Source organism: Achroia grisella, unplaced genomic scaffold, assembly GCF_030625045.1.
Source record: "Achroia grisella isolate CSIRO2021 unplaced genomic scaffold, CSIRO_AGI_Agris_v1 utg512, whole genome shotgun sequence".
NCBI lineage: Eukaryota > Metazoa > Arthropoda > Insecta > Lepidoptera > Pyralidae > Achroia > Achroia grisella.
This window is the reverse complement of record NW_026712906.1, coordinates 4,502,066-4,527,575: the sequence shown is the minus strand read 5'-3', so window position 1 is coordinate 4,527,575 and position 25,510 is coordinate 4,502,066. Positions and strand designations below refer to the sequence as shown.

Here is a 25,510-nt window from a genome sequence, read left to right as displayed (position 1 = left end):
CTCGCACGGTACAAACATTTATATACATTAGTATGATGTGTGTATATATTTATATCAGTTATCTAGTACCCATAACACATGTCTAGATGGCGCTGTGTAAATTATATTTATATTATTATTATTATTATTATTTAGAATATCGGTACAAAAGGCGGTCTTATCGCTTATGTGATCTCTTCCAGACAACCTTTATATACCTTGATTGCCACCATAGTAGTATAAAAAAAAACCTGATATGTATATAAAGTTATAAATCTAGTAAATAATTAGCCACTGACCTGTTGGTTGGCGTCTTGTTTGTCACTGCTGTCGGAGACTGAAGAAGCAGTAGGTTTCTTACACCAGCCAGGGCACCAGCGCCGGCACATACACCTAGAAGTATAGGCAGATTAGAAAGAAGAAAGAAAAATGAATCTCATATTTGAAGATTATTGTCATAGAACAAGTAATGTATGTATTTATATATATATACTAGCTGTCCCAGCAAACGTTATTTTGCCTTAAAATAAAAAAAAAATTAAGGGTGGACTACCCCTAACATTTAGGGGGATGAAAAATAGCTGTTGGCCGATTCTCAGACCTACTCAATACGCTCACAAAATTTCATAAGAATCGGTCAAGTTTCGGAGGAGTACGGGAACGAAAACTGTGACACGAGAATTTTATATATAAGATATATATATATATTATGTATTGTATATTGTGTATATTATTATTATTGTATGTTATATTATTCATATGTATTATATTCTGGTTTAGTTTTAGTTTAATCTAATATTTGTATAGCTTCAGAATAGAAAAAATAGTATATATGTAATTTATACAATTAATGTTAAGCCACTATCAAGTATTTCTGCATTTCCTGAAGGTTGACTGGTAGAGAATGCCCATAGCATTACGTCCGTCTTTTGTACTATAATTTATTGGTCAATAAAGTTTTAATAAATAAATAAAAATGAATATTTTTGCCACATTTTACATGGCTGCTCTGCTACTATTACTCTTAACGTGATGTTATATAGCCTATAACACTCGGGCAAAATATTCCATTCTGACTACGGCAATCAAATCATTTGTATTCATGAGTTTGATTTTTGTATCGGTCTTTATGTTTTCTATCAAGTATAATATGTATGTTAAACCTTTACGAAAAAAAATACTTATTATGTTATATCACGATTGTATAATTACTAAACGAAATGTTAGATGTCAATTGTCTAGATGGCGCTGTGTGACATTGTCACAAGATATTATTATATATTATTATTATTATTAAAACTAAATGTTTTAATTAAAAAAAATGAAAAATATTTTTTTTTTTCTAATACTGCTACTACTGCTCCGCTACTATTAGTCTTAACGTGATGTTATATAGCCTATAACGCTCGGGCAAAATATTCCATTCTAACAATGAAATAAATTTTAATATCGGATCAGCAGAACCGGTACCCCGAACAAACAAGCATACATACTTGGGGAAAGGTGATTCCCCATTACTAGCAATGTACCATGAACTCATGCTCATCTTATAAATTCATATTTCGATGGGCTAACTGACCTGCCCTCATGTTCATCTTATAATCCTCCACTGGTGCCCCGCCAGCGCAAACCGATAGCGCAGGCGGGTGCACCATTCCATTATCATCCATAAAAAAACGTACAAACTTTACGTCTTTATAATATTAGTATACATTTGAATATATATAAATATAAAATTATACTCATTAAATAACCGTTGTATCATTAACTCAAATATTTGTAATTTTTTTTTAGAACAAACAGACCGACAGATAGACAGACAAAAATTGTAAAAAATGTAATTTTGATATATGTACATATATTTATATTCCAGTCTATCTATAGAAAAAAACTATTAAAATCCGTTGCGTAGTTTTAAAGATTACATATATAGACACAGACCAATTTTATTTATACTATATAATGATGATGATGATAATGATGACTACACAAAGGAAATAAAAAGCAGATAAGGAGCTGCGGAAGAACCAGAAGAAAAAAGGAAATAAAAATGGGAAATATCTATGGGACACAGTTACCGAGATACATCAAAATAATAATTGCACTTAATAATGTCTAGTAAGACAAATACAATATTGTCTACTAAGCACTGCTGTGTCTAAACTATGTCACCCCACATTACATTTTCCTATTGTTATTTAGTATATAAGATCATTAGTTCTATGTACATATTGTCAGTCAATTATCATCTGTAATATACATCGTCTCTCGACCAACAACATCGTATCATTTTTAAATCTAGTTGAACAGCATCATAATCTAACAGTAGAATACATATCTTAAATTGAGTGTACAAATTTAAATATTCAGAGCAGAGTAAGTTAGCTGGAAGCTGTATACAGAATTTTCCTGGACCGCGGCCAATGTGTCATTGAATTCATTTTTATAATGTTGGCTATAATTTTAAATATTCTTCTCATTTTCATCATCATCATTGCAGCCAGGAAGACGTCCACTGCTGAAGAAAGGCCTCCCACAAAAATCTCCACGACGATCGGTCGTGCGCTGCTCGCATCCAACGCCTTCCAGCAATCTTGACCAGGTCGTAGGTCCATCGTGCTGGAGGCCTTCCCACGCTACATCTTCCGGTCCGCGGTCGCCATTCGAGGACTTTACTGCCCCAACGACCATCTGTCCTACGAGCTATGTGCCTGTTCTGCAGCTGTTATTATGTTAAACGATTTTACCGAAGCAGACCTGATGGTAAATGGTAACTGCCACCTGTATACAAGAACAGCACTAACAACTATCAGGTTATCATATGACAACGGTGACATCACTCACGTATTGCTATTCCGGTGGACATTTTTTTTTCTGGGTTGTTTGGACTATTGTCAGGTGCTTGGACCTGCGACTTACACATCGACTCGATCGACTGCAACATCTATTGTGCTCGTCCTATTTCAGAGATCGCTACTTAGACCTGTCAGGGACCAGAATTAAAGGATATTCTTAGGAGCGATAGTTTTTATATTTATTTATTTAAAAAAAAGTAAGTAAATTTTAAAATTATTGACCTAAATTTTATTGACTATAATGGAATTGTGCACCCGCCTGTACTAACGATTTACTGTGTAAAGTAAGATTATTAATTCCAGTCAGTAAAATGAGGAAAATGAATGATTTCTAGTGTTGCAGGTTTTTAGTTCCAAATAAATAGTGATGTGGTAGAATCGAGTTTTTACAATTAAAAGTTAGTCGAGATTACGTTTTTTTTATTCAGTCTCAAATTGCCTTTATATAAATAAAAATTCTAGTATTAATTCCTCTGAATCTCTTTTTACATTTTTTCCCAGCTTTTGTAATAATGTTATAGTAAGAAATTTTAATATGCTGGTAAGGTCCTTATTTCTACAATCGTATTATTTAATACGATATATATTAATTATTTAAAATAAAAAAATGGCTTTGATACCTAATAAAATAAAGCGTGACTAAATGTCTAAGTGTATTGATTGCAGAACATCACTATTGTAGCGGGTCACCCTTTTTGTATCAGTGACAGTTGCACTTGTCATTCTACTAACTGGAATTAATAATCGTACTTTAGAATAATTACATAATAAATACATTACAGAGTAATAAGTGGGTCTAACAATACGCCAGAGATACTCGGGGACCTCTATGCACCTTTATGTTCTAATTCTGATAATACTGACTACATTACAATATATTTTCTGAACCCTTTCCGTACGTACATCTCGTATCTTATCGCGAAAGGTAGCAATAACAATTGTTTCAAATACCATTTACATATAAATAGTATTATGAAATGGTACAATTTTCTCAGTGTCTCGCCTTTAGGATTCCATACCAAATACGTATAGAAGGATAATCATAATACCACTCTGTTTGTTAGTCTGTCTGTCACAAAGGAGCATGTTTCGTCAACTACTAACTACTGTATGATTTGAAATTATTACATACTATCCGCTATTGTACATCTTATATATATATATTTTAAGATCGTTGTATCTTTAGTAAATTTAAATGTATTTATTGTGCAATAAAGTGTTACAAACAAACAAACTATTTAAGAAACATATAATAAATATTTTAAATAAAGGCAAGTAATGGAAAATCTGAAGTGGCAATGGGCGGGGCACATAGCTCATAGGACAGATGACCGTTGGGGCAGTAAAGTCCTCGAGTGGCGACCACGGACCGGAAGACGCAGCGTGGGGAGGCCTCCAGCAAGGTGGACCGACGATCTGGTCAAGATCGCTGGAAGGCATTGGATGCGAGCAGCGCAGGACCGATCGTCGTGGAGATCTTTGGGGGAGGCCTATGTCCAGCAGTGGACGTCTTCCGGGCTGCGATGATGATGATGATGATGAATGGAAAATCTAATAATATAATATCTAATAATCTCAGGACAATTCACACAGCGCCATCTAGACCCAAGTTAAGCTAGCTAAAGCTTGTGTTATGGGTACTACATAACTGATACATACACATAGATATTTTTTTGTAAATACATTCATATTATGTAATATATAGTAAACACCCAGACCGATACAAACAATCATACTCATGAATACAAATGTTTGTGCCGTGCGAGGAATCGAACCCGCGACCATCGGTCGTAAAGCGGTGTACTAGACCGCCAGACCACCTAGGTCGTCGTTATGTAAAACTATATTGTATTGTTAATACTTGTAGCTTAGAATTAATATCGACTCATTTATATCCCGCATATAAGAGGATCGTGTGCCGTAAATAAAGTAAGTGTTCTTCAAAGGATTTTCCTTGTGAAAATAAACTGGGGTCGTATCGATACTCGAGGGGCTGAGTCTGTGAAGCTGGCAGAACTAACGGTAATATTAAAACAAGAGTTAACTTCCCAGTTAACAATATAGTTGGTATTTTCACGTTTTTACCGAAATTCAACTTGTTACAAAGTCTATATGCCTGAGTTTTTTATTTTATAACTGGAATGCCAGATAAACCTACGGCCAGCCTGATGGTAGATCATAACCTTAGCCTATATGACAGCCTAGGTGGTCTAGTGGTTTAGCACATCGCCTTACTTCCGATGGTCGCGGGTTCGATTCCTCGCACGACACAGACTTTTATATTCTTGAGTATAATTGTTTGTATCGGTCTGGGTGTTTACTATGTATATAATGTATGTATTTACGAAAATAAATATCTATATATTAGTATCAGTTATCTAGTACCCTAGTAGCTTAGCTTAGGTCTAGATGGCGCTGTGTGAATTGTCCTGAGATTATTATTATTATTATTACAATTTATATATCTCCTCTATAATTTATAATGTACAACCATTTGTAGTCATAGAATGATTGTGTGTCTTAGTCTGGATGTTTTCTATGTATAATATGTATGTACTTCCAAAAAAAATATCTATGTATTCACATCAGTTGTCTAGTACCCATAACACAAGCTCTAGATGGCGCTGTATGAATTATCACACACCGCAGTCTAGTCCCAAATTAAGCTACCTACCTGCTGAGGAGAACTCCTGATATATTATTATTATTCTTGATATATTTTGTTTGGTTGTTTTGTTGGATTTTTACGCTTTGCAGCGTATACCACACTTACGGGCCAAAACCAAGTAAGTGCAATGTGATTTTTTTTTTGGACTACTCTAATGCTATTGACCGCAGCTGGCCTTTACAGCTTCACCGGACAATAGGCGGCGAGTGCAGATGATGCTCCAAACCCGCGGAAGGACTTATGGAGCGGCTGTAGGCGAACTCCCGTCTGACGGATACGACTTGACACCGCTAGGGGTTTGAACCTCGGCTCAGGCCGTCGTAACATCGGTCCCCGTTTGAATTGGACGGGGAATCGATCGGAGGGGAGTGCTGTATGTGAGTATAGACGGATACGACTTTAGTCTGAGGACACCGCTAGGGGTTCGAACCTCGGCTCAGGCCGTCATAACATCGGTCCCCGTTTGAATTGGACGGGGAATCGATCGGAGGGGAGTGCTGTATGTGAGTCGTATACTCACGACATGTGCGCATGTGCGCATGACGCGCGACGTGTGCGCATGTGAGTGCGTGTGAGTGTTATTATTATTATTAATTACTAGGTCCGTTACTAATAAAAATAATAGAAAACAGAGCGTTTAGTTCATAAAATGGATCCAATAATATCGCACGTCCAGCCTCGCGTGGATAGCACTCTTATCACGGCTTAGAAATACTCGACTCAGTGCCGAAACGATTCTCTATATTGGTATTATAACTCTGTGTTATTTATACACGTATTATTGAACGAACGATGTCAATAGAAATAGAAATAATCTTTATTCAAATAAACATAATATAAGTACTTTTGATCATTCACACACACTTATTCTAATGCTCATAAATTATAAATATCATTTGTTTTATTTTATATATGTACTTTGTCTTTCTCTAAATGTTCTTAAGGAGTAATATTCATTTATTTTCATTTGTTTTTATTTAAATTGTATACAATGCTCTGGAGATGGGCGCAAATAACGGCAACACAGTTTTTTTTGTAAACTAATGTAGCTGTTTACATTTAATATGTTATTGTTATAACTTTGTTTTTGGTTTAAATAAATTCTTTAATTCCTAATTCTTTAATTAATTACAAAAACAATGAGTAAGAATAATGCGTGTTGCTCTTTTAAATAAATGTTGTTCGGAATACGTTTTCAAGAATATTCTGAAAATCCAATTTCAAAATTCTGTGTTAGCGGTACCTTGTGCACGATTTCTATATCAATAATTAAAAAAAATACAAACCTGATGAGGAGAGTCGCAAAGAGTACGGCAAGCAGCGGTATCAGGGTCCCGAAGCAAGCCAGGAACAAAGTCTGCACATCCGTGAAACCTGAGAACACGGATAAAACTGCGACAGGTCACATGCCAACACACACCAGCAATGATATTCAATTAAACAATTATAATAAATACAGAAAGCTAGAAATATTTAACTTTAATAATGAAATAGTTAAAAAACTTTAAATTTCACTACCTGATAGATTTATATTATTATAGCGTGTGTGAGATCACAAATATTCAGTGCATAAACTTGACTACAATAATAAACTTGGAAACTTTGATAATGCTACGATCTACTCTAATTGTGATCAAATTCTGACCGTTATTGAGTATTCACCCATATTGCGACACGTAATGCCTGAACGAGGCATCAGCAGGCATTGAACAGAAACGCTAGTCTTCCAAGCTATATGCGAACTCTATTCAATGCCTGCTGATGCCTCGTTCAGGCATTACGTGTCGCAATATAGGTGAAGACTCAATAGCGGTCGGAATTTGATCACAATTAGAGTAGATCGTAGCGGTATCAAAGTTTCCAAGTTTATTATTGTAGTCAAGTTTCCGCACTGAATATTTGTGATCTCACCCATGCTAATTGTAGTGGAATTAAACAAAACAATTTAAATACATTAAGTGGTGAAATGGACTTTCGCAAATTACTTAATTCGATATGATTCGATTTGTTTTATGAGACACACTGTATCATTTATAGACTACATTACAAATCTTTGAAATTCTCGGCTTGTTCTATACTCTAACACGCATGTATTATACATTTAAACCTTTCTCTTTAATCACTCTATCTATTGCCGAAAACTGCATTAAAATCCATTGCGTAATTTAAAAGATATAAACGAACAGACAACGGCGTCTTTGTTTTATACTAGTAAAGATGTACTACTGATATGTAATTGCAAAAATCTACTGTCAGCAGTTTGTCTAGAACTTTTTAGTTCACAAAACTGTAGCACTGTGTCTGGTAACTATCTTGGCTAGCTGCCACGAAGTCTGCTTCAGTATTGCACTTTTTTTTTTACTTCCTACATACATAACACATTTTTTTCAGTATATTTAATCGAATTAGGTGTTATTTTGCGGAAGTCCATTTCACTACTCGAAGGGTTTATATTATTTTGTTTAATTCCACTACAATTAACATGTGTGAGACTATGTACAATATTTTTTACCACTACTATTACATTTTCAGTTTTATTTATATTTAAGTACGTTCAGACTCTCAAAACAATGTCATAGGTACCAGTTATAGACTTCATGATATCTCGCTAGCCACTTAAAAGCCACTTTTTACAATAAAAAACCTGTAGATATTTTGTTTCTTAAGAAAACTGTATAAACCTGTTTTTGCATCGATGTATTTTACATATTTTAGTAGTAGTATTTACCAACAAATTAAACATAAAATAATATAATATCATCTATCACAGATAGCAAATATTATTTAGATGACTACTAACTGACCTGGCCTTATGCTCATCTTATTATCCTCCACTGGTGCCCCGCCAGCGTAGGCCGTTAGCGCAACCGAGTGCACCATTCCATTATCTAGATGAATGAATTAAAAAACTGAACCTAACCTAATTATTCATTCTTTCGTTCTTTATTATTCCCTATTTATAGACTAGGCCAATCCCGTTTATACTATGCTAAGTGCACTTATTCATATTAGGCTTAACTAAGTCAGCCTAAGTTCAACTAGTTTCTTCTATGAACTAGTCTTCTAGAACTAGTATGAACTGATTTAACCTTGGAATAAGTACTTTGTCCTAAAATTTATTTTATCCGGTAACAAATATAGAAAATGTATGATTTGGGCACATTGCATTGGTAATTGGGAACATGATACTCACTTGTGTCTGGTGCTAGATCGTTATCCACTTCATGGCCAGTAATGTTCATTGAATACGCGCTCTTATTCTCACTTATTTTCGGCTTCAGCACTTCCACTAATTCTACATAGTCTACCTTCTTGAACACATCACTGCTGTTTCTTCCTCTGTCTAACCTATTATCACTATACCCAGTATCTTTAACTGTTCTATTCGTATCACTCTCATTAATTCTTGCAGCGATTAAAAACTCAAACCTAGGTATATCCTCATCAAATTCCGCGTCCGGTCTAAACAAAATATCTGTCAGAGTTTCTTCCCTATCAGTTTCCGAGTCTATAATTTGTTCCATAGTAGAGCTTGATATGTTAAATTTTTTTTCTGAAGAATCTTTCTTATCCGCATCTGCAATACTTATTTGATCCTTCATTACTTTCTCTGACATCGCAACGTCTCTGTCTTGTTCGGCGTTAACTATAGCTTCCATTTGATGGTTGGAACTTTTGTTAGTTTCTTCCGGAGTTTCGTCATCATTTGCAACGATTAATGTATCAGAATTAGAATCTACTGGTATATTGAAAGTGTTATTATTATTACTAAATTTAATAATAATATCCGTAGCATTGCCGTCGGAATAGGGTCTAGCGTGAATTATGTCAGCTGTCAAGAGGGAGTTTAGAAGAAAAAACATTAATTTTAATTTAACGTTAGTCATTTTCTTGGCTGTTCAAGTTTCCATTTTTGTGAGTTTCATTCCATGTAGGGGGATCCACCAAACGTCAATCCATCATCACGCCGTTCTGCACCTGGAACAATAAAAAATCTAAATCAAGTTCGGAATTAATGGCGACTTAAAGATTTTTAACTGTTTGCAACAAAGTCACGACTCTTATTGCATTGTTAAAAGTTGGCAAATTTACTACATTACATTATCATAAAACTTTGTTTAGGTTCCCTAATTAATGTAATTAGTATAAAATTTTATAACACCCAACTTTATTAACATCAAATTTGGCGAGCACTTGCTTTTTATATAGGTATAGGCTTAGTCGTAAAGGGCCAATCCAAAACCCAGGTAGAATACTCATCTAACCATGAAACAAAGTATAAATTCAAGAATTAATTTTGGACATTTTATACTAAATTGATTATTATAACGTGCAGTTTTAAAGCTCATATATAATTTCCACTTCTTAAGGAAATTTGTTCAACGTCATGAATACATGTAGAATTGGATTTTGGCAAAAAATACATTTATTTACTTCAGAGTTCTATATTACAACAACTTATATAATGAAGGGGCTCATTGCAGCAACTGGAGGCGCCTATTATGAACGATTAAATTAATTACACGAATTTCTATTCTCTAAAGGAGTAATCAAATTAACGTAAAGGGGGGGAGAGAAGATTATTGTAATTAGGACTAGTAGCAGTGTCCAGGAAAATACCATATCAGGTTAATTTCTGGTGAATTCGTAATGATTTCCATCTTCTTTTTAACTACGCTACTATTGTTGGCCTCAGCTTCAGTTAGCCGAAAGCGCGAAAGGATTTACTTTTATTCATTGAGACGAGCATTCCTTACATTCTCCGAGTAGATGCCAGGACTTATTTGTGGCAGAGAAGGAAACTCCGGACAGTTCCCGGGACTTGTGAGTCAGGTATAGGCCTAAGGGACCCTTGCCGACGTACATCAATACAAATCTCCTGCTCGTGTTTCTCTCCCTGCCCAGAAGAATCTGGTAGAAGCCTGCTGTCCAACTTTAGGTACACGTTAGAACATGTAACTACTAGTAGTAATAGATCATTTAAAAGATTGTAATGAGTTTTCGCTGGTATACCTCTCGCTCCCACTTCGACCGCATATAAAGTAACCACATTAACAACCAACAGACAAGCTATTTTCAGTTAATTCGTTTATTATTTCGTAATATTACTTTGTTTTTCTTCCATAGTCATTAAACTTCAGTTGACAATAATTATTATGACTTTTCTTTATTGCATGTTATGAATAAAGCTTATTTTATCTATGTACTTTAAATGCTGGTTTGCAATCTTTGCTAAAAAACCTATGGTACAGGTGAAGGCAAACTCAGAAGTCTTAACCAGCTCACGGATACGACATTAGTCTAAGGACACCACTAGGGATCCGAACCTCACCTCAAGCGATTGCAATTGTGAATTCCTATCCCCGTTGAAATGGTATATGGAATTCAGAAGGACCTATTATCATCTATAAAAAAGTTAACACATACCAGGTTTCGGAAATAGATCTAAGAAATCCGTTTCCCTTATCCCCTTATAAGGGAAAAGGTTACCATTATAATAATAATGGAAAGCCAATAGAATTTCCAATATGTCAAACCTTTCAGTCAAAACGTCTAAGTGATCTCGTAGGAGCCTTGTCATGAATCCATTCATCCGTTTGTTGCATTGTGTACATTATTCGGTACGATTGAAATATGGATATGACTATTTGTACAGCGTTGCCTTTCTGCTCTAATTGCTAGGACTGATTGGCTCTTATTTAGTCAAACAGTTGGTTGTGTATTCAATATTTTGACTCTAATGAATTAGTGGTAATTTATAGTTTATATTCACACATTTCAACTTAAAAATTTTAACTTGAAGTTACAACAATTAGGTTCTGCTCTAATGGCTACGACTGATTGGCTCTTATTTAGTCAACCAGCTGGTTGTGTATTCAATATTTGGACTCTAATGAATTAGTGGTAATTTATAGTTTATATTCACACATTTCAACTTAAAAATTTCAAGTTGAAGTTACAACAATTAGGTTCTGCTCTAATGGCTACGACTGATTGGCTCTTATTTAGTCAAACAGTTGGTTGTGTATTCAATATTTTGACTCTAATGAATTAGTGGTAATTTATAGTTTATATTCACACATTTCAACTTAAAAATTTTAACTTGAAGTTACAACAATTAGATTCTGGCTACTAATGGCTACGACTGATTGGCACACATTTCAACTTATTTAGTCAACCAGCTGGTTGTGTATTCAATATTTGGACTCTAATGAATTAGTGCTAATTTATAGTTTATATTCACACATTTCAACTTAAAAATTTCAAGTTGAAGTTACAACAATTAGGTTCTGCTCTAATGGCTACGACTGATTGGCTCTTATATAGTCAACCAGTTGGTTGTGTATTCAATATTTTGACTCTAATGAATTAGTGGTAATTTATAGTTTATATTCACCCATTACAACTTAAAAACTTTAACTTGAAGTTACAACAATTAGGTCCTGCTCTAATGGCTACGACTGATTGGCTCTTATTTAGTCAATCAGCTGGTTGTGTATTCAATATTTTGACTCTAATGAATTAGTGGTTTATATTCACACATTATTAAAAATTTCAACTTGTTACAACAATTATATTCACACATTTAGTCAACCAGCTGGTTGTGTATTCAATATTTTGACTCTAATGAATTAGTGCTAATTTATAGTTTATATTCACACATTTCAACTTAAAAATTTCAACTTGAAGTTACAACAATTAGGTTCTGCTCTAATGGCTACGACTGATTGACTCTTATTTAGTCAACTAGTTGGTTGTATATTCAATATTTGGACTCTAATGAATTAGTGCTAATTTATAGTTTATGTTCACACATTTCAACTAAAAATTTCAAGTAGAAGTTACAACAATTAGGTTCTGCTCTAATGGCTACGGTTGATGTACTCTTATTTAGTTAACCAGTTGGTAGTATATTCAATATTTGGACTCTAACGAATTAGTGCTAATTTTTAATTTGTATTTACACATTTCAATTTAAAAATGTAAAGTTAACAACAATTAGGTCCTGCTCTAGTTGCTACGATTTACTCTTATTTATTCAACCAGTTGGTTGTGTGTATGTTGTGTTTATTTTGACTCTAATGATAATTCGTTAGCACTTATGTGCTAATTTTTATTTTGTATTCACACGTTTCAACTTAATAACAATATCAGGACAATTCACACAGCGCCCTCTAGATCTAAGTTAAGCAAGTAAAGCTTGTGTTATGGATACTAGATAACTGATACAAATACATAGATGTATATTTTTTATTGTAATTACATACATATTATACATATAAAACACCCATATCGATACAAACAATTATACTCATGAATACGAATCGAACCCGCGACCATCGGAATTATCACGCGATACAAACAATCATCAAATGTTTGTGCCGTGTTAGAAATCGAACCCGCGAACATCGGAATTAAAGCAGTGTTCTAAACCGCTAGACCACCGAGGCCGTCACATTTACAGTTACAGCAATTTTTTAAAAGAACAACTTGCTCGTTTCTTGCTCGTTCTTCTTGTGATGACATTGCTTTCCAAATGAGCGGTAGACTAAAAAAAGTAAGTACATTTTATGACTAATCAAAAGTGCTAAAATTTGAGTTTATTTGAATAAAGAAGCTTCTATTCTGTTCTATAGAATGGCTTCATAACATAATATCAAAGTGACTGACTCGCTTCCACCGCAATTTGTCAAATGCTCAACGTCCGGACGTGCTGAACTGTAAACATTATTTGTACCGTAGTTTACGGTTAGAAACATTTATTCCGTGAAACGGAATATCACGTTTATGTAACACTGATTTTTATTAGGACGAATCCTAGCGCTATATATTTCCAGTGTTTTCAGCATGTTATCAATGAAATGGAGGAGATTCTCTATACTTTAAGGGAGGAATAGGGTCTTACATGGTTTTTTTTTTATTTTATGTTGAACACTACTCTTTTCCCACACACTTTTCCCACAACTTATGTTATCAAAGTCGACGCCACTCATAACTTCAAAACTACTGCACCCATTGTTTTCAAATTTTGAACATTATCTCCGTATATAACTTACGAAGTAACACTGGAAAGTTTTATTTTTCTATAAACAGCACCGAGACAAACAATCATACTCATGAACAAATGTTATGCGAGGAATCGAACCCTCGAACATCCGAAGTAAAGCGGTGTGCCAAACCGCTTGACCATCGAGGCACTCAAATATTTATTATATAATTTACGAAGTAATGCTGGAAAGTTTTTTTCAAATTTATTAATATTTTTCAATTTACAATAACTAAAAAAATCGTGATTTTCCTTTAAAGTGTTACCAAAAAGTGAAAAATTGAAATTTCGTAAACTCCTCCAGTGTTGCCTGGGCAAAGCGATTATCTAACGATATAATTTTGATAAAATTAACCCTATTTCCCGTTAAGTGTTAATCTGTGTTATTTTAACGTAATTTGAGAATACTTTACTACCCAAAATTGGACGGAATTAGAATCTAACGATACAAGAACTTTATTCATTAATTTACATTCGATTCCTCTGACAGTGCAAATATTTGTATTCATAAGTATAATTGTTTGTATCGATCTGCATGTTTTCTATGTATATTATTGATGGTATAGGTATTAACAAAAAAATATCTAAGTGTATATATCAATAGTTATGTACCCATAACACTCTGCTTACCATTGCACTAGATGGCGCTGTGTTATTTGTCCAGGTATATTTATTATTACTATTATAATGTATAATTTAATTTGAAAACAATAAATAACCGAGTTTCATATTAATTATTCTCGAATCAAACCACATTACACATACGGACTGACCGTGTACTGAGTTATATCACTAATATTGTTTTCATCTATAAACCAACATATGTATAGACCTCAAAAAGGAGTCGTTAAAAAAAACTAGAGTTCCTTGAAGAGGCCTTAAGATGTTAGGAAGGAGACTATATAAAATTGTCTGTATATTGAGAGTCAATTCTCCTATCTCAGAAAGGAAACAACCATTATTTAGTTAATTTATCATTTAATAATTAAAATATAACAAAAACGTGATTTCCCTGCAACAGCTCGTGGTCATGTCACGAAAAACCAGCTATGCACAATAAGGATAGTATTCACGACAGTTATACTGACGTAGTGATTGACTGTAGATTGACATTAACTTGACTTGATTGATAAAATTGATAATCAATTGATAGTGTCATGAAAAGGGAAAAATCGAACCAAAAAAAAAATTGATAGTGTAATCCTACGACACTATCAATGTATCGTATGACATGACATAAGGTTATAATCTTTATATATAAAAATTACGTGTCACGTTGTTTGTCCGCGGTGGACTCCGAAACTACTAAACCGATTGCAAATTTGATATGCACATTATGTGCACTTTGATCCAACTTGAAGATAGTACATCTCAATTTATAGTCGCAATATTATTTTAATGCAAATTATTTTTATACATAAACTGTTAGCCACACTTACACGTGGCCGGGTCTGTAGTCTTACAAGATAAAGCTACAAAACTTCATTAAAAGCTACACAGTTCTTGTATATAAACGTGTAAAATATATTTGAAAGTAAGTTTGTAAGTGGCGTTTACGAGGGAAATAAAATGTAATACGGTTACTAGACAATAACGCTCGAACGTGGCTCGGGTAGAAATGTAGGTGGTAGGTAGGTAGGTAGGTGTTGAGTGGAATATTTTCATACTATTGTTGTCACTTTATTTTTGTAACTAACTCTATCTGAAATAAAATAGAAATAGAAATAGAAATAATCTTTATTCAAATAAACTCATTACAAGCACTTTTGAATAGTCATATTTTGATTCTACCACTCATTCGGAATGCAGATTCATCACAAGAAGAATGAGCAAGAAACTTGTGTGTTGCTCTTTTCAATAGATTTTTTTTTTTATATAAATAATTACAGTGTAACAAGTAAGAGGCATGCGACAATCAACATAGAAATCGCTACGCACTCATTATTAGTGTAATCAGAAAACATTATTATCGTTAACGAATTCTTCAATTTTATAGTAAGCCTTTTTGCAAAGGAAGTGTTTTATTTGACATTTAAATCTTTTTTCTGGCAGATTTATAACAGACTCTGGTATCTGAAATAAAGGTATTTGTAATATTCGATGGGGCTTACCATGATAGGGTAAGCCCCATCGAATATCATCTAACCGATCTCGCTACTTCTATTAGATCCCGTTTCGGTTTCGATTATCTTAAAACGAATCGTAATAACTGAAACATATAAAATTGTAGAATTTCGTTTCTTAACCGTTATCTCAATTTTTTACAACATCCTCTATGTTGTATAAACGAGCTTATGGGTCACTTGAAGGTATACGCTTGTGGGGTCGGTAGTAATTATAATGTAAATAAAATAGACCCTCAGCAAATAATAAATGTATATTAAGGAAAATTATATAAATCGATACTAGAAAATATTATTACAATTATAGTTGTATGTAGCGAGTGACGGATGACGTGAGAATATTTTATAGGTGAAAATATGGAACGTGTCTGTCTTGTCTGTAAGCGGCCAGTTGTCATGAAAAGAGGTAATGGTGTGAAATGATTATAATACAAATATATACAGTACACCATAACACTCCCTTGCCGAGACCGTGTCACGGGCGATAGTAGTCCGGGAAGTGAACTGTCCTACCGCTGCGTGTAGTACGTGGCCTCTCAGGTGCGGGTTGTGATCGCTGTTGCGTTGACGTAGAGTGCGGACTGGAGTCGTTGTCGCTGCGTGCCATATAAGCTGGTTTCAACCGATCTATGGTGACGGTAAGCTCCTTGCCTTGAACGTCGATCTTGTACGTCTTAGCTTCTCTTGAGATAACTCTATGCGGCCCCGTATAGGGTGGTTCGAGAGCTTTCTTGATAGGACCTCTACGTAAAAATACATATTCTGCACTGGAGAAATCTTTTGGAAGGTAAAATGTTGGCTTACTGTGACACGATGCAGGAGTTGGTGTAAGCTTGGCCATATGTCTGCGTAAGCGAGCGACGAAATCCGTGGGATCGGATGTGGTGTTAGCAGCTGGAGTGAAGAACTCGCCGGGCAATCGGAGTGTCTCGCCGTAGACAAGTTCAGCTGTTGAACATTTCAGGTCTTCCTTCCAGGCGCTGCGGATACCCAATAAAACCAGTGGCAGTACTTCGGTCCACTGTGGATTATTATGGCACATAATCGCTGCCTTGAGTTGGCGGTGTAGTCGCTCTACTATGCCGTTACACTGCGGATGATAAGCAGTGGTGGAATTGTGTTGAGCACCGACCAGTTGTGAAATGTGCTGGAAGAGGTTTGACTGAAACAGTTGCCCCCTGTCCGTGGTTATGGAGTGCGGGCAACCAAAGCGGGCAATCCAGCCGGAAATGAAGGCGTTTGCACATGATTCTGCGGTGATGTCCACCAGTGGGTAAGCTTCAGGCCACCGAGTAAACCTGTCGATGGCGGTGAGGCAGTACCTGTAACCAGAAGAATGTGGCAAAGGGCCAATTATGTCGAGATGAACATGAGAAAAGCGTTCGGATGGTATGGGAAATGTAGTGAAAGGTGAGAATGAATGACGTGTGACTTTGCTGCGTTGGCAATCTGTGCATTGTTGAGCCCATAATTTGCAGTCACGTCGTATACCAGGCCATACATATTTCTGTGCAATTAGTTTGGCTGTTGCTGCTGCTCCGGGGTGACTTAAATTGTGCATGTTCTCGAATGCTTGTCGACGGAATGATGGTGTCAAGTATGGTCGATGATATGCCGTTGAGTGGTCACAGTACACATTCTCATCGGTCTGTCTTAAATCTAGTGCTGATCCTTTTCTGAGAAGATCTTGCAGTTCAGGGTCTTGAGCCTGATCGCGTGCGAGATCATCATAATTTATATCATGCCCGATTTCTTCTATGCGAGAAAGTGCATCGGCTACAACGTTGTCGCTACCAGCAATGTGACGTAAATCTGTTGTAAATTGGGATATGAAGTCTAAATATCTGAATTGACGAGAAATGAAATGAAATTTTTGAAATGAAATTTATTTATTTGCGTATTATACAGTTAGGTATTATAATATGTCCAGGTAATAATATTATTGGCAACTGTTTAATTGCCCCAATTTACGGGCATGCAAATTTTGGGTATATTAAAATGGAATAATTTATGATATTATAATTTAAAATTAATGTCTTATGTACCATTCTAATTATATAGTAATAAAAAAAAAAAAGTCAACAATCATCAGATAAATATTCTTTGATGTCATAAAAACACTTGTCCAGCAACCAGTAATATAATCGATTTTTAAATTTATTTAGGGGCATTTTTCTCAAGTCCGGTGGTAATTTATTAAAGATTTTTTGTGCCATAAATGATACATTCCTTTGGTAAAGCGTCAAATTGCTCTTTGGTACCAATATTTTATTTCTTCTCTGTGATCTGAGACAGTCTTTTATCTGATCATGTGTGCTAAACAAGTTTGGATGTTGTTTCACAAACGTGCAATCAAGTATATACATACAAGGCAACGGAAGAATACCAAGTTTCTTAAATAGAGGTCTACACGATTCTCTGCATCCGACATTGCAAAGGGCTCTAATACATTTTTTTTGAGCTTTAAAAGCTCTATCTATGTCACATGAGTTGCCCCAGATTAGCAATCCATAACGCAATACAGAAGAAACAAACCCATGATACGCATTGAGCGCAGTTTGTAAAGTGGCCACTTGTCGGAGTCTGAACAATGCAAATACAAATCTATTAATTTTTTTGCAAATATTGTCAACATGTTTTTTCCAATTCAAGTTTTCGTCTAGTGTAATTCCTAAAAATGTAGTAGAGTCCACTTTGTCTATTTTTGTTCCATCATGCAATATATTTAAGTCAATTTTTGGGCTGGAGTATGTCTTGAAATGAATGCATTTAGTCTTTTGTAGATTAATTTTCAAGTTATTATTATTTAGCCATAGTATAACTCTATCCAATACACTATTAATATCCTTATTAAATGTAGCTAAATTTGTACACTTACATAGTAATGTACAATCATCTGCAAATAGAATACACTTTTGGTCAACATAGTCTGGCAAGTCATTTATGTAAAGGAGGAAAAGTAATGGGCCCAGAATACTTCCCTGAGGAACTCCATTTCTATTAAATTTAAACTGAGAGTGTACTGATTCTCTTACATTTTTTTGCATACTCATTAATTCGGTATATTGACTTCTGTCTTGTAGGTAGCTTCTAAACCAATCCAATGAAATTCCCCTGATACCTAAATTGTCCAATTTGTTAAGTAATGCTTCATGTTCTACCATATCAAAAGCTTTTGTCATATCAAGGAATAGTGCTATTGTTGGTATTCTATTGTTAATATTTTCACAGATATCTTTTATTAAGTGGTAACATGCAAGCGATGTAGATTTTCCTCTCTGGAAACCAAATTGGTTTGATGATATTATTCTTCACAATAAAATCGTTTATGCGGTTAGCCATAACTTTTTCAAAAATTTTCGCAAAGTTTGAGATTAAAGCTATTGGTCGGTAATTATTTATGTCTAAAGTATCGCCTTTCTTGTGAATAGGTTTGATCACAGATATTTTGAGACGGTCCGGAAATATACCTTTCTCCATCGATAAGTTAATCACATAAGATAAAGGTATAGCCAGATGATGTGAACATAATTTGATCATTTTTGTATTTATGTGATCATATCCTGTAGAGTTGGTTTGGTTTAATGTTCTGATAATATTATGAACTTCTTCTTTAGACACAGGAGCTAAGAATATACTATTACATACATTTGATTTATTTAATTTAATGTCACTTATTTTCCAATTACTTTTAAGATTATTATTATTATTCGAAATCTCAATGAAGTAGTCATTAAATATGTTCACAATGTTAAATATGTTGTCTATATTCTTATTTTTGTGTCTAATTGTATTAATGTCATGTTTCAATATAGGCGAGTCAATATGTTTCCGTATTATAGTCCAAGAAGCCCTGCCTTTATTTTTAGAGTGGTATATATACCTACTGTTGATTATTTTTTGGGCTTTAAATATACATTTTTGAAGAATTTTTGAATATCGTTGGTATGATATTTTGTTGTTTAATTTATTATATGGTTTAGATTTTATATATCTGTTATAAAGTTTGCGTTTTTTATAGCAGCTTTTCCTAATGCCCCTAGAGATCCATGGTGATTGAGTCATTTTATTACTTAATTTAATTTTAATCAATGGAAAGCATAGATTGTATAATAATATTACAAGGTCATGAAATTCATTAAACGAGTCATTTACTTCTGATTTATCAAATACCTCAGAGAAAGAGATATTTTTTATACACTCAACAAATTTATATATGTTCTCTCTGTTAAAATCTCTTCTAAATTCATACCACGTAAGGAGTCCCTTGTAAAGTCTATTATGGAATGATAGGATTTGTGCTGTATTATGGTCAGAGAGTGCCAATTCGTCAGTTCGCCCACTGGCTCCATGTATGTTTGATGCTATTATGTCAATACATGCACTTTTTCTTGTAGGAGATAGTATATTCATTTTAATATTATAATTTTGTAATATACTTGTAATGATCTCTGTATGTTTATTTTGCTTGAGGAGATCAATATTCCAGTCACCACATAATATTATTTTAGATGATTTATTTTTTAATTTATTTAATAAAATATCAAGATTTTAAAAAAATACATAAATGTTTGCTGTTGGTGTTCTGTAAATGCAAATAATAATTAATTTCTGACTTTTTATTTCCACACCACAGGATTCAAACTCATATGGAGTAGAAAGGTTTTCTGCAATATGCAACTTGTTGTATAATAAATGTCGTTTTACAAATATGCATGTACCACCCCTTTTTTCTGATCCCGGCAGTAATATGAAGCTATTATATAATTATTTAAACAAAGATTTGTTTCTGTCCCCTTTTTAATGAATGTTTCACTTAAGCAGATAATATTTATGTCCTGACCTTTATTTTTATAATCTTGCAATACTATTTCAAGCGTATCTTTCTTTTTTAAGAAGCTGGCAATGTTTTGATGAAAGATAAGAAAATTATGACAATTATCTTTGACTTTCTTTGGTACAACAACTGTTTTATTTTTAGTAGTGGTGAGTGTCGCAGTTGCTTCGAAAAAAGGTGTGATTATAACCAGGATGCATTATTTTGTCAATTTTCTTAAAATAGTAAGGAATTGTCCCTTTCTTTATTGATGATTTGTCCGAATTAATTTGAGTTGTTTTAGTAGCGATTAATTTTGAACAACTTGTACTTTTCCTCGATATAGTCTTATTGAAATAGAAAGGTATCGTGCCTTTTTTATATACTTTTAAATATTCCTTAATTTTCCTAGGTACTAGGTATGTATCTTCATAGTCTGCTGAGTCAATGATTAAATTTATGGTGTGAGAGTACTGGTATCGTATGGGTAAATTACGTATCCAATTATTTTTAGGTAAAGAGACATATTTGCAATTTTTATGATTGTTGACTATTAACTGTATATGTGAATTTAATGTGTCTATGTTAAGAAATCTATTTGATGTAACTTCTAGTATATACACTTTGAGATCTATAGTTTTTGAAAGAAATATACTTAAGTCGGACAATAAGCTGTATGGTTTGGTGTCATTTGCACCAATTACAAGTAGCAATGAATCTCCCTTGCAGAGTTCGTCAGTGTACCCATTATTCCTAAGAATAGTGGAGCTATCAGCGCCAGGCCGTACAATTGAACTTATGATGTAGTTGTCATTCCATTTGTTTAACCTGGTATATGTGAGTAACGACGAGAGTCCTACTGCCTGTTGATCACCTAATATATACAGGTGCTTTTTGTCGAAGTGTCGTTTTTTAAAAGTTTTTTGTGTATAGCACGATGTATATTTCTTATTAATAGCTCCATTTGTCACAACTTTATTATCTGCGGTGTTCATAGTGATCTGCTTCGTTATTAATTTATTTTTATTTACAGCGCCCTCTGTGGAGAAATTCTGGCAATTGACTGGTTCCTGTATAATCGATTTTGAGTATGTTACTTGTTGATGATGTTCCTCTTCGCTAGATGGCTCTGTTTCTGAGTTTTCTATTTGTACAGATTTAAGATTTTGTTTCGGTGAAGAAGTACATGGATACACATCTTCTATGTGTCGTCGGTATGGTGGTTTTGTTTCATGTTGAGACGTAACTAATAACTTTAAGGTTTTTATATTTTGTTTACAGTTTGCCATTTCATTTTTTAAAGTTCTATTTTCGGTATTTAAGTTTTCGATTTCAATGTGTGCCGCTTTAAGTTCTAGTTGTAATTCTTCCAGTTGCGTTTTCAGGCTTATTATTTGACTGACATCCAGCGATGCATCACGTAGACTTTTCATTGTAGTGTCATGTGGTGTCGTGTTGTAAAAATCAGGTTCACTTCTAAGAAAAGACAGATCTTTGAACGATATAGATCTTCGAATTTGTCTTCTTTGGGTCACATTGTTCGGGCTGTAATCCATATTTGATTAAAATTATTTTTATTGTCTAGATTAAGGTTCTATTATTTATCCTCCCGGTGTAATAGTCTCAAATTATTCTCAGATAAAAAAAAAATAATAAATATGGACAATAATAAAATAGTGTTATTTTTTCCGTGTTAGGATTTGAACACAGTACCTTTGAAATAACTTCTAAAAAAATAAAAATTCTGTTCTGTTACATGTGAGCCATTCATCAATATCAATATCTTTTTGAATATAGGAAACAACAACTGAATGGATCTATAGTCGTTATTTTTATTTTTAAATTTATATTTATGATGTAAATGAGTCCACAACCGTCCACCGGACTACCTTCACTTTATATTGATAAGTTGTTGTAGTATATCGTATATTGTTTAATAGATAACATATAGTAGTTTGATTTGAGTATATCACATTGCACTTAACTTCATGGTTTTGGTTATTTTTGTATTATGCACTGAGTTTATTGGATTTTACACTGGATTAGTTCACGGATCGTTCACGGTACAGTACTATATTTTCTTTTCGTGATTCTTATGAGAAATCTTTCACTTTGGGAATGAATAACACTGTCACGGTTCTTTTATGATTTAATATAACATATAATGGTATTATCTGAGATATTTTATTATTAGAATTAATTTTAAAATTATAAATAACAGAGAGCTAATGTAACGCAGATAGCAGCGCCATCTGATGTGCGCAGGTACGAGGTGAGCATTTATCTCGTTTTGTTTTGAATGCAAAGGTAATGGGTTTGTGATCAGTAAATATGACGAAATTTCGAGCCTCTAGCATGAATCTGAAGTATCTTATTCCTTCATATATGGCTAGAAGTTCACGATCGTAAGGACTGTACTTCTTTTGTGAAGATGACAGTTTGCGTGAAAAGAATCCCAATGGAGACCATATATCGTTCTGTCTTTGCTGAAGAACGGCGCCAATAGCTTCATCAGATGCATCAGTAAATAAGGCTAATTCGGCTTGAACATCTGGATGTGACAAGAGCGTAGCCTGAGAAAGACTGGACTTACATTTGTTGAATGCGGCTTCGTAGTCTTCGGTGACATTGATAGGAGTTGAACCTTTGATATTTCCTGCGAGTTTTGAATTGAGGTCTCCTTGTATTTGTGCTGCATTAGGAATAAATCGTCTGTAGTAATTCAGCATTCCTAGGAATCTCCTCAATTCCTTGGCGGTTTTAGGTAGTGGATAACTTTGAATTGCTGTGATCTTCTCTGGAAGTGGGTGAGTACCGTGTACGGAAACGTGGTATCCTAAAAATGTTAGCTCACTAACGCCCCAGACGCACTTTCCTGTATTGATTAGTACGCCGTAAGCTTTGAATCTTTCGAACAGGATTCTAAGGTGTTGAAGATGCTCTTCCTGACTTCTGGAGAAAATAAGTATGTCGTCCAAATATCCGAATACAAATTCGAGTCCCTGTAGCACTTCATCGATAAATCGTTGAAATGTTTGGGCTGCATTTCTTAAGCCGAAAGTCATAAACGGGAATTCGAATAACCCGAAGGGTGTGGTGATGGCGGTCTTTGGAATATCGGCTTCATTTACGGGAATTTGGTTGTAGGCTTTTATTAAGTCAATTTTTGACAGTATTTGCGAACCTGATATGTGGTAACTGAAGTCCTGGAGGTGTCTGATTGGATACCTGTCAGGTATCGTCCGTGCGTTGAGTGCTCTATAATCTCCGCAAGGACGCCAGCCATCATCTTTTTTGGGTGCAAGATGAATGCACCCAAAATGCAGTTCCATTCTGTAACATATCTTCAAATTCTTTTTTAGCTATGAGCAATCTGTCGGGTGCTAATCGGCGAGGCTGAGATGCAACTGGAGGTCCGGGAGTGGTTCGGATGTGATGTTGCGTGTTATGCTTCGGTTGGGTTAGTACACCGGCAGGTCGTGTGATTTCAGGATACTGGCGCAGCAAATCGTGAAATGGTGAATCTCCTGTAACTGCTTTAATTGTAATTGTTTCCTGTGATGTATCTTGGCAATGAGGGGTTGAAATGGAGAGAGTGGTGAGTCCGTCTATAAGTCGATGATTGCGGCAGTCGATTAATAAATTGTAGTGACTTAAAAAATCGACTCCTATTATCGGCTTGGTAACGTCGGCCACGATGAATCTCCAATTGAAATCTCTTCTGAGGCCAAAATCAAGGTGCAGTTGGAGATAACCATATGTTGCTATGACTGTATTATTAGCTGCGAACAATTCATACCTGGTTTTAGGTCGTGGTCCTCTGGTCGCTGATTTTGGGAATACGCATAAGTCAGAGCCTGTGTCTACTAGGAACTGGACCTTGGTTTTCCTGTCAGTGACGAAGAGGCGGCCGTTGCATACTAGGCAGTCATTTGCCGCCACTACTGGCTGCCTGTGCAGTTTTCCGACTTGTATGTGCAGGAAGTAGTACATCGTCTTGCTGCAGCTCCGAAGGTTCTATGATACCAGCATACATCGTTGGTTTGTGATTTAGATCGGGAGCGGGATCTTGAATTAGTACGTCCACCATAGTAAGGTCTGCCTCTCGATCTGGAACGAGACTGATCTTGTTGCTTTAGTACTAAGGCTTGTACTTGGCTAGTTAGCTCCTCTACTCGCTGGCACATGGTGTTGAACGCGGATTCCGGTACGGTTGACGTTACCTGTGCGATGGTAGGTGGTGCGATATCGTGTACATGATCAACCAAGTCGGCGGTGGCTTCAAGTGTGCTATCCTTTTGCAAAGCGACGATAGCCTGAAGGTTAGCGGGTAAGCGACTGGACCAGATAGTACGCAAAAGATCTTCACTTACTGCTTGTCCAGCGAGACTTTTCAGGTGACGCAAGAATTGTGAAGGCTTCCTGTCTCCGAGCTCTTCGTGCATCAATAATTGCTTAATTCTACGCTCCTTTGACGTGGTAAGTCGTTTTATAAGTTCGAATTTTAGTTTTTCGTACTTATCCGTAGGTGGCGGCGAAACAATTATATCTTTCACCTCGGCTGCGTACTGGTGATCGAGTTGACTGACCACGTAATAAAATTTTGTGGTATCGGCTATAATGTTTGACAATGTGAATTGTCCTTCGATCTGAGCGAACCATACGGCTGGCTCTTCGGGCCAGAAAGGTGGTACTTTCACGCCAATTCGAAATGTGTCGGCTCCGGAATTGTTAGTATCGTTTGGTACATACCCGATTTGTTGTTCCATTATGTTGTATTTGTTCCGGTCGGTAGGTCACCAATGTGGGGTCGGTAGTAATTATAATGTAAATAAAATAGACCCTCAGCAAATAATAAATGTATATTAAGGAAAATTATATAAATCGATACTAGAAAATATTATTACAATTATAGTTGTATGTAGCGAGTGACGGATGACGTGAGAATATTTTATAGGTGAAAATATGGAACGTGTCTGTCTTGTCTGTAAGCGGCCAGTTGTCATGAAAAGAGGTAATGGT

At 35.0% G+C, this 25,510-nt stretch overlaps 1 protein-coding gene across 1 annotated transcript in view; it reads right to left on the bottom strand.

Moving 5' to 3' along the window:
* Window positions 1–25,510, bottom strand: part of LOC131846872 (uncharacterized) — a 99,728-nt gene that overhangs the window by 48,183 nt on the left and 26,035 nt on the right. The window contains exons 2-4 of the mRNA XM_059196292.1: window positions 8,696–9,480; window positions 6,789–6,894; window positions 279–372 (exon numbers count right to left, since the gene is read on the bottom strand). Coding sequence (XP_059052275.1) covers window positions 279–372; window positions 6,789–6,894; window positions 8,696–9,389 — 894 coding nt within the window. The 5' untranslated portion in view covers window positions 9,390–9,480. The remainder of the gene's footprint in view (window positions 1–278; window positions 373–6,788; window positions 6,895–8,695; window positions 9,481–25,510) is intronic.